General features: G+C 34.5%; 1 protein-coding gene across 11 annotated transcripts in view; it reads left to right on the top strand.

Moving 5' to 3' along the window:
- Positions 1-10595, top strand: part of LOC127845412 (aldehyde dehydrogenase family 3 member B1-like) — a 44210-nt gene extending 33615 nt beyond the window's left edge. For 2 of the 11 annotated variants that reach the window (XM_052376308.1, XM_052376317.1), the window contains exons 13-14: positions 2865-3003; positions 8740-10595. In XM_052376308.1, the coding sequence (XP_052232268.1) occupies positions 2865-3003; positions 8740-8787 (187 nt within the window). In that variant the 3' untranslated portion in view covers positions 8788-10595. Of the gene's footprint in view, positions 1-2007; positions 2108-2864; positions 3004-4048; positions 4082-4652; positions 4684-5504; positions 5531-8739 lie in introns of those variants that run through there. The other 9 variants (XM_052376360.1, XM_052376385.1, XM_052376333.1 and 6 more) reach the window with 8 other exon arrangements.
- The last annotated feature ends 285 nt before the right edge of the window (positions 10596-10880 follow it).

The following is a 10880-nucleotide window of genomic DNA, read 5'->3' as shown; positions in this document are numbered from 1 at the left end:
TCAAAGGTCAAGGTCACAGTGACAAAAAACGTATTCACACAATGGCTGCCACTACAACTGACAGCCCAGATGGGGGGCATGCATGTTTAACAAACAGCCCTTGTTTTTCTAAGGGATTATAAATGCGTCAAAATACGTATCTTTGTGGTTAAGGGTTAACATATTGACTATATTCATGGATGGAGAATCATTGTTCTGTAATCTTCAGTCATCTTTTACTAAGAATACTGTAAATAATTTGGGCTTATTCAGCAGCCTGTTTACCTAAGTGTTCTGGTTGGTAAGCACCTTCCCATAAATCTGGAAGTTTAACAAGTGAACTTTTAAAAACTTTTCAGAAATTCTCAACATTTGAAGTTTTTCAATTTTTAGGAGCTTTGATTTATTTGTTGGGTATACACGATTATTATGACTATAATTTGTGTGATAACCAGTGTTAAATATTTAAGTAGGCCATGTGTACCTAAGACTTGTGTTGTGATTATTTTTATCACACAATACTTTTTTGTTGACCGTAACAGCGGATATACTTAATTGTATGTGTTTTTTAGGTGAAGTGGAAGGTTAAACAAATTTTTTACTAATTGATATTAACTTTTGTGAAAATTTTGTATAAATAATTCAGTAATAGCATGATCAAAAGTTTTAAATGTCCATCCTGTAACATGTACATAGTTACAAACATTGGCAACCAACTAGAAGCGCAGGACTGATGGGAAACAGTGTACTTTGCTTCGATCATTAGGGGAGACAAAGGCAGCTAGTGATTTTGGCATAATATTGCAGACTTACTACCTGTTTTTATGCCCCCCAGATTGAATGATCGAGGGTATACTGTTTTTGGCCTGTCTGTCTGTCTGTCATTGTATGTATCTGTCTGTCATTGTATGTGTGTGTCTGTCCCAAAACTTTAACCTTGGTCATAACTTTTGCAATATTGATGATAGCAACTTGATATTTGGCATGCATGTGTATCTCATGGAGCTGCACATTTTGAGTGGTGAAAGGTCAAGGTCATCCTTCATGGTCAAAGGTCAAATATATGGCTTCAAAGCGGCATAGTAGGGGGCAATGTGTTTCACAAACACAGCTCTTATTTGTTTTCATTTTTATGCCCCCGAAGGAGGGCATATAGTGATCGGACTGTCCGACCATCTGTCGGTCACACTTTGCGTTTAGGTTTCGAAATATGCTCATAACTTCAATGTCGCTTCAGATAGCAATTTCATATTTGGCATGCATGTGTATATGGACAAGGCCTTTCCATATGCACACAAATTTTGACCCCTTTGACATTGACCTTGAACTTGGGTCCGCGTTTAGGTTTCGAAATCTGCATTTAGGTTTTGAAAAAAGCTCATAACTTTTATCAAGCGTTTATAGGGGGCATAAGTCATCCTATGGTGACAGCTCTTGTTAGAAGTAAACATTAAACTACATATTGATATTAAACAAGTGTGTTTAAAATTATTTTTTAATTGATTTATTACAGAGCCTTTATGACAGGTGTATGTGCAATTTTAAACTATCACAAATAGCATCAGTTTGATTATACACTGTTTCCTATCGTCCAACATTGATGTCACAAATTTCTGGTAAGATTACACGTTTAAATCTATTGCACATGAGTATGCCTAGATACAAATGAGCCTTGCTATTGTAAAACGGGGCTTAATGCATGTGCATACGTGTCATCTCAGATAAGCCTGTGCAGTCCACACAGGCTAATCAAGGACGACACTTTCCTCCTAAACTGGATTTTATTAAACTATAAACTTTTATACAAAAATACCATAAAAACCGAAAGTGCTGTTTCTGCTGAGCCTGTGCAGACAGCACAAGCTAATCTAGGACAAAATTACGCACATAAGTTAAGCCCAGTTTTCCCAGAGCACGGCTCAAATTCAATCATCTATTTCTTAGTCTGAGATATCCACGGCTCAAATTCAATCATCTTTTTCCTAGTCTGAGATATCCACGGCTCAAATTCAATCATCTATTTCCTAGTCTGAGATATCCACCATACTCGGATTCCAAGCTGTCCAACATATCTTGGGTGCTAGGATTCAACAAAAAGCCAAAGTCAGGCTGGTTTTGGTAATGAAAGGTAACAGTTTCCATGGCAACACTAAAAGTAGCACAGTGATGTGTTGGTGGGAAAGTAATTGTATATATATAATGAACACGTTTTTAAGCATGTTTTATATTACTTACATTTAAAAAAATCATTTATGAGAAAAAATGTACAATTGCCATTGATTATCATTAAGTTTTTCTTCACCCACTCAGTATCAATATGTGGAAAAGAAGGAGTTTTCATTGCATGTATCATTTTAAAAAATGCAAAATAAAATGACTAGCAGGATATGTTGTGTAATAGAATAGTTTTGTCCAATTCCATGTCAGAAAACTTTAATTAGGCTTTGCTTAGAAACTTGTTCATCTTGCATTAGTTTCCCCACTGCCATTGTGACATTTGACTTCTCTCAATAAATGTTTACAAGTCATAAAATAAACCCAGTTAGTCTACGTACAATATTTAATTTAATGGTGACAATGCACTGTTATCTAACACTTTTTTTGTAAAAAAAATCTTTCTGATCTGCAAATCAATCGTCCATATTGGGTACGGAAAAATATTGTGAAGACATCTGAAATGATATGACTTTAACTATGGTGCTATGTAACTACAGTATATATTTATATATAGATACTGTGGTTCATATTTTGGACCTTGGTTTTATTTATTGAGAGAATCAATATCAGAAATAAATATATACCTTCCTATACCTGTAGGCTTGCACACAAGTTAGTTTTGCATTCAGTATGTATCAATATTCACTATGTACCCTCTTTCACTCTAGCATGCGTTATCCCCCATACACCGAGACCAAGATGAAGCGAGCTGAATGGTTCTTGAAAAGAAAAGTAAACAATGGCAGTGGAGCAAAGTCTCTCCTACCATACTTTCTGTTTGGGACACTTTTTGCGGTGTTGTTAAAGGTAACAAATAATTATTTTTTTTGCATATTGCCATTTAGATTAGTAAGGAATATTATTATAAATGCTAGGGTAATTTAACAACTATCTTCAACAGACTATTTGAAAAAATTTGACAAGAAATGGTCCGCTTGTACAAAAGGCAGTGTAATTAGTGATAATTAAACTAGTGAGCTGTATTGCTTTGCATTTGTCCGTTGTTCAATCAGTGGACTGATGGAGACTGGGGAGGCGTATTTCCAGCAGATCATTAGGTTTTGAATAGTGTAGAGAGAAAGCTATGATCATTTTCCATGGTAACTGGTTTACGGGATACTTGGGAATGAAGGAAGACACCTTTTAATTTTGATCAACTTTAAAATGAGGTCAAAGATCAAGGTCAAAGTGCTTTCCTTAGGCCTATTTCAACATTGGGTGATTTTTGTTTGTGTAGTACATCCTGTTTATCTTAAAAACGCCTCACCTTATGATGATGTTGGTATGCCTATACATTTTTAGAGTTTGATGATGTTGGTATGCCTATACATTTTTAGAGTTTGATGATGTTGGTATGCCCATACATTTTTAGAGTTTGATAATGTTGGTATTACATTTTTAGAGTTTGATGATGTTGGTATGCCTATACATTTTTAGAGTTAACCCTTTCCCACTTAAAAGCTAAGTCGAAATGGCCATGTGCAAACAGTGTAAAACCAGAACAGCCTGCGAGTAACTTGCATTCTGTTTAGGTCTGTGCTGTTTGCTGCTCATCAGTATCTAAGGATGGAAATGAAACCTTTGAAACAAGAATCTAGTTAACAAGGCCTTCAATCAAATATAACTTTCTAAGGGACTACAAATGCATCAAAATTCGTTTCATAGTGGTAAAGGGTTAAGAGGTCAAGATCACACACGTGTGAAATATAACAATATAAGGATCATTTTCAAAAATTGTTTGAGCAGTAAATTTATATTAAACTGTTGGTCTTCACTTAAGAATTCTGCTAATCCCTTTTTGTTAAAGATTAAAAGTCCATCAATTACAATTTATCTCGAATATGTTTTTCAGCTTTACATGAAAACCTTTTGACGTCTGATAAAGGTATCAATGTAAAACAGTCATTAAACTTGCTTTTAAAAGTTGTCTAAACGTGTGAAATCATCATGCTTCATATGTTAATATAAATGCGCTTACTTTTTAATAGAAATATGCCTCATTTATGAACTATATTTAAATTTATAATTAATTATCCAAATATATTGATTGGTAATTTATCAAGATTTTGTGATGTTAACATTTAAGGTTTATTTAAATAAGTAATATAACTAGACTTCAACTATTATCTATGGTGGAATTTGCTCAATTAGTTTTCATTAAATTTGCCTGCACTTATTAGTCCCCTACCGGTGAAACCGGAGAGGGACTTTGGTTTGTGCTCTGTGTCTGTCAGTCCGTCACACTTTTCTGGATCCTGCGATAACTGTAAAAGTTCTTCATATTTCTTCATGAAACTTGAAACAAGGACAGATGTCAATATGGAGATTATGCACATCATTTCATTTTGTTCCTACGTGAAGAATTCTGGTTGCTATGGCAACAAATAGACTAGAAATATTGCTGAAAATGGTGGATCATGCGATAACTTAAAAAATTCTTCATATTTTTTCATGAGACTTGAAACATGGATAGATGGCAATATGGAGGTAGGGAACTTTTATTGCTTGGCAATAGTCTTGTTATGTATTGTATATTCTCTGAACAGCCTTCACTGTTATTTGAAATAGCTGTTTACTTTGTTCTTCTTTAGTTTTCATTGTATTTAGTTCACCAGAATTAATTTTTAGTCTTGCTCTTGACAAAAGGGGGCTTAATGCATGCATGTAAAGTGTAGTGGCTGTGTAGTGCATTGCAAGTGCAAAGTAGATGTTTAATGACTATTAATTTATAAATAGCGTGGTGTATTGTGCATTAGTTGACTTTGTTTTGTCTTGAAACTATGTTTGTGTTATGAGAAAGTTTCAATGATGGGGCTGAGGAAAACTTTGATTGTCAAACAGAATGTTCAGCTTCCAGTTGAATTCTGTGTGTATTAATATATACTCCAGTATGTCTACCAGGATGCACTTGTTTGACCTGAACATATATATTTCTTAAAAGTCTAATAAATTGTACCAAAACTAGATTTGGAACAGTATACTTTTAAACTACAAATGTATCAAGCTACTAGTTAGGAACATTTGGGAGGACCTGAATGCGCTTCTTGGTCTTGCATGTGCTTTATTTCAACTTTGTTCTGTGCATCTAGACCAAATAGGAATAAATTGTCAAAGCTTTTTGTTTCAATATGTTGCTTAATAGACTGCGGTGTAGTTGATCTTTGTTGTTTCAAAATCCTATATGAAGTAATTTAACATGTTTACAATAAAAAATAAACCTGAATTCAAACAAGGCTATATTTAAACCTGCCATGTTTATGGGTATATCCCTTAGTCTACTCTGAACACCGTCCATTCTTCATTTGCAGTCCAAGCTCTGATTTCAAGACACTTGGTAGGTACCTGTAGTTCCTGTAACTTAAACATACAAGCCTTGCGCTGGGCAAATAGGGGTTGATGAATGTGTGTAAAGTGTCATCCCAGATTAGCCTGTGCAGTTTGCACAGGCTAATCAGGGACAACACTTTCGACTTGTATGGTATTTTTTGTTGCAAGGAATTCTTTGCTTAGCCAAATCCAGCATAGGTAAAAATTTAGTCATGAATTAGTTGTGTGGACTACACAGGCTGATCTGGGACGACACTCTCCGCATGTGCATTCAGTCCTGTTTTCCCAGTGTGCGGCTCATAGGTTTTCCCTGCATAAAGTGATTATAAGATAAGTTGTTCTGGACCAGGTCAATAACATGACTACATCAATTATTTTAGCCGGAACAGATAATTTCAGTAACTTGTTTGCATTGTTATTCTTGTTTTCATTTCTTCATTAGCATGGCCAAAGAGCAATATGTGTAGCTCATGTGAGCACAAATTACTAATGGTATGGTTTGGTGTTGCCTTTTGTCTGCCATTCTTGATCAATTAAGCTAAACAAAGATGAGGTCATATTTGTTCATGTATCATGGTCATAATAACCTATAAAACTTGGTCATGTAAGGGGAAAACTAGGTCACTAAGTCCATTGGAAAAAAATCATGTGAACACTCAAGAAGTTTGAACACTACAAAAGTATCATTCTTATCTGTATCATCATGAACCTTGGCCAGACCAATAATATCCAGGCTCAGTTTGACCCTTTACCAATTGGATACAGATTTTTTAATGCATTTTTAGTCCCTGAAAAAGTTCAATTTAATTAAAGTCCTTTCTTACTAGATTCAAGTTTAAAATGATTCAATTCCAACCCTTGGATACTGATGAGCAGCAAACAGTATACAACCTGAACAGACTGTGAGTTACTTGCAGGCTGTTCTGGTTTTATGCTGTTTGCACATAGCAATTTTCACTTTGCTTGTGAGTGGGGAAATGTTTAAATCTGTTTCCTGGATGGTCATATGCTAGGTCTCTCACCATACCGAGCTGATGCACTTCCTACAGGTACTCCAGATGCCCCAAAACACAAGGCAACACACTTATTTAATTATTTTCAGTAAAAAACAAATAGCTTGAAATTGCAGCTATAATTCAAAATGAAAGATTTCCTGCTGTAAATATTTTACTGACCTGATTGATAAACTCTACTCAGTATTATGTACAACAGACAATAACAATTTACATCAGATAATTTGTACTTCAATAACATGATGCTATTATAATCAGTGTTAACATGCCTTCTAAGTTCCTGCAAAATGAACCCCAGATTGGACTTCATGTATACATGTATCACTTTAGCAGGGTAATAGTTGTCAGTTTATCCTGCATCATTTTTCTGTTAAATGGACCCTTATTGTGATATTAGTAATGGGCATACTTGTATTGCATGGTATTGGTTCACAGCAATATTGAATATTTTTTGGTTTATGCCCCCAAAAAGTGGGAGGCATTTAAGATTGCTCTTGTCCAAAAGTACTTCAGTCCGTTCTTCTGTACGTCCTAAAGCTTGTGTTTTCCATTCTTGGTTAAATACTTGGTGCATCTCCCTCTAACTCTTACAGTAGAATGACCTTAATGGGTAGATGGTTTTATCGAAAGGTATTTTAGCTGTGAAAAGTTTTGGCAGAATTATGATCCTTTGTCTGTGTTTTCCAATATGGAATATAGGGGGTATAGTACAAAACCTGCATGGCAAATTTCACTCAAACTATCACTACTGAATGACCTTGATGTGTAGATGACTGTTATAAATGAACTTTGGCTGAATTATTTCGCTTAGTCCTTTTTTATGCTCCCCATATATATAGATATGGGGATCATATAGTTTGTCCTTTCTTCCGTCACACTTTTGTTACAGTTTCTGATAGCGCCTTCATTATTTACCGATCTCTTACATATTTAGCATGTAAGTACCTTGCATAGACCTCTAACTTTTGATGAGGTTTGAAGTCACCTGGGTCAAGGGCAAGGTCACCGAGGCGTATAATAGATTTTTTCCGTAACACTTTTGTTACAGTTTCTCATAGCGCCTTTAATATTTTACCGATCTCTTACATATTTGGCATGAAGGTACCTTACATGGATCTATACCTTTTGATAAGGTTTGAGGTCACTGGGGTCAAGGTCACCGAGGCTAATATTAGATTTTTTCCATCACACTTTTGTTACAGTTTCTCATAGCGCCTTCAATATTTTAGCGATCTCTTACATATTTGGCAAGTAGGTACCTTGCATGGACCTCTACCTTTTGATGAGGTTTGAGGTCACTGGGTTCAAGGTCAAGGTCACCAACGCAAATAATAGATTTTTTCCGTCACACTTTTGTTACAATTACTCATAGCCCCTTCAATACTTTACCCATCTCTTACATATTTAGCATGTAGGTACCTTGCATGGACCTCTCTACCTTTTGATGAGGTTTGAGGTCACTGGTGTCAAGGTCACCAAGGCTAATAATAGATTTTCTCAAGGTCACACCTTTTTTTCCCCACACAATTAACCCATATATCGACAAAGCATCATTGGGGAGCATCCATCGGTTTCACTGATATTCTTGTTTAACTAAACAATTGTATTGTCACCAAAAAGTGTCAACGGAGCTCCTGTTTAAACAGCTTGGTTGATTTTGTTCAAATTTCAATAGCTTAATTACCTTAATGTGTTGATGATTGGAAATTAATCAATTTCAGTTGTGACCATGCTTGGCAGAATAACAGCCCTTATGTTTTGGTCCACTCAATAAGATATAGTGTATTTGTCCCTGTCCACACATTTGTCATGTGGGTACCAGTGTCTGTGACACATTTCTAGTTTATTATTTTGTTTATTTAGTATATATTATAAGAATCTCGCAGTGTAAATTGTGAGCCAACTTGCTGCCCTTGAAATAAATATTTAACCCATACAGTGCGAAAATTAGGCATAATGCATGTTGGGGCAAAGGCTTGTCAGGCGTGACACTTTCCACTTAAACTGGATTTTCACTTAGATGAGACTTCCTATAAATAAAAAAAGTACTAATAGTGTACAGAAAGTGTTGTCCATGATAAGCCTGTGAGGACTGTATCAGATAATCTGAGAAGACACTTTACTTGGTTGGCCATAGTTTACACACATGTATAAACCTGTTTTTCAAGAGCCATGCTGTTATTTTTTTGTTTTTTTATTATAGATGTTTCTGGCTCCCAGCTCTTCGTTCCTGTTCTGGACTCGTCAGTAAATGTGGGAACCAGCACAGTCACATGACCAAATGCCTTTGCTTCAGTTGGACTGAGCCCTTTTTTTCTTCAGTGTTTATTTTGAAACACAATTATGTTTGTGGGCATATTAGTTTCATTAGAAGAAAAATGACTTAGTTTCATCACATAGTGACAGGATTTAATGCCAAAAAGTATCAATGACATTAATGCTAGTTTTAATTAATGTGTTTCGTGTTTTGATTAATGTGAGTTTGTAAGTTAAAAAAAGCATTTTCAAACAATATATTCATTACGCCTGGTGCTGAAAAAATATATAAACATTTGTGCATGGATGAAACTGATAAAAAAATAACATGCTTCTTAAATCATGTTACATGTTTGTTCTCGAAGTCAAGGATTGTTCAATCCCTAGTGAAGACATAAACAAATTATGTAATCACTTTTTTGTATTGTCATAATTATTTTTAGATAAATCCATATAAATAATTGTCAGTAGATAGATGTACATGAAATTCTTAAAAAATACGAAACTGTGAACAAATCATGTTTTAAGTATAAATCATCTAGATTCTTGTATGATTTAATTTAATTTATAGAACAATTTTTGTTATCTGTACATAAAAGTTTAAGTACGAGTTTGTTTGTTTGATCATTAAGTTGTATTTTTTTGTTGTGTGAACATATATCATACCTTTACTTAGCTTGACTTTTAATCATTTCTCTTGAACTGGTATACTATTTTTTAGTATGAATATAATGGAAAAAATGACTTTTACAAATGTTTCTTGTTTGGTCATATGTAATTATATAGGATGTTTCATGCTTACAAGAGCCTCTATCTATAACATATTGTTTCATACTGAAAAGTTTGTATATACAGAGCTGAATGCCTGCAGCACCTAAAGGTCTTAATCTGCATTTGTATAATGTGCAAATATAGTTCCCTAAAGTCAGTACAGGTTTTCAGTGTTGTGAAATGTGTTTGACTTATTGTTATGCTGTCACATATTGCAGTTATAGAATCCATTTCTCTGAAATTCATAAAATTCATAAAACACTCTGGCAAGAGTACCATATTCAACCAATTCTCTTTGGATCCTACAGTTTTCAATGGCTTTTGCAACCAGCATAGAACCAGAACAGCCTGCAAGTAATTTGCAATCTGTTCAGGTTTTATGCTGTTTGCTGCTCATCAGTATCTAAGGGATTGAAATGAAGCCTTTAAAACTTGAATCCAGTAAAAAAGATCTTATTTTAAATTGAACTTTCTAAGCGACTACAAATGCGTCAAAATACGTATCTAAGGGGTAAAGGTTTAATATATACAAATCTTTTTCTTACGACACTAGTACACTAAAATTATATTTGTAGTGGTCGATTTATGGTCATGTGTGACGTTAATATTTTTTCATTTTGCATAGATGCATTTGATTAATGTTGATTTGCATTGACAATTCTAAGGCGTCTTTTCCAGATTCGATCAGTTTATGTTTGAAGATGGTGTTCTGTTACATAAGTTGTGGTAAAGATCATGATGTTCTTTCATTATATATATTTAGTAGAATTTATGGAGTTTTGATGTTTGCTAAATAATATATGATTTAATAAAGATCAAGCATAAAATGATGAAACAAAATATCGGCATTAAGGGTTTCTTTTCAGCGTAAAACTTTAAAATCAGCTTTTGCCTGTATTTGTAATTTGTTGTTGTTTTTTTGTGTGAGGCATGAAATAATTACATGTTAGGATGTAATAATTTTGCAATGAAAACTTTGTAAAAAAGACACACTTAATTTTGTACAATGTTGATGATAAATTATTTTAACTATTATGGGCTTGTTTATTTATTAATATTTTTAACCAGGTTTTCCGAAGGAAAAAACTGGTTATTAGATTGGCGAATGCGGGCGGGCTGGCTGGCTGGCTGGCTGGCTGGCGGGCTGGCGGAACAAGCTTGTCCGGGCCATAACTTTGTCGTTCATTGTCAGATTTTAAAATCATTTGGCACATTTGTTCACCATCATTGGACGGTGTGTCGCGCGAAATAATTACGTCTATATCTCCAAGGTCAAGGTCACACTTTGAGTTCAAAGGTAAAAAATAGCCATAAATG

The sequence above is a fragment of the Dreissena polymorpha genome, chromosome 1, assembly GCF_020536995.1.
Source record: "Dreissena polymorpha isolate Duluth1 chromosome 1, UMN_Dpol_1.0, whole genome shotgun sequence".
NCBI lineage: Eukaryota > Metazoa > Mollusca > Bivalvia > Myida > Dreissenidae > Dreissena > Dreissena polymorpha.
The sequence above is the reverse complement of the archived record's forward strand: the minus strand, read 5'-3'. Positions and strand labels throughout refer to the sequence as shown.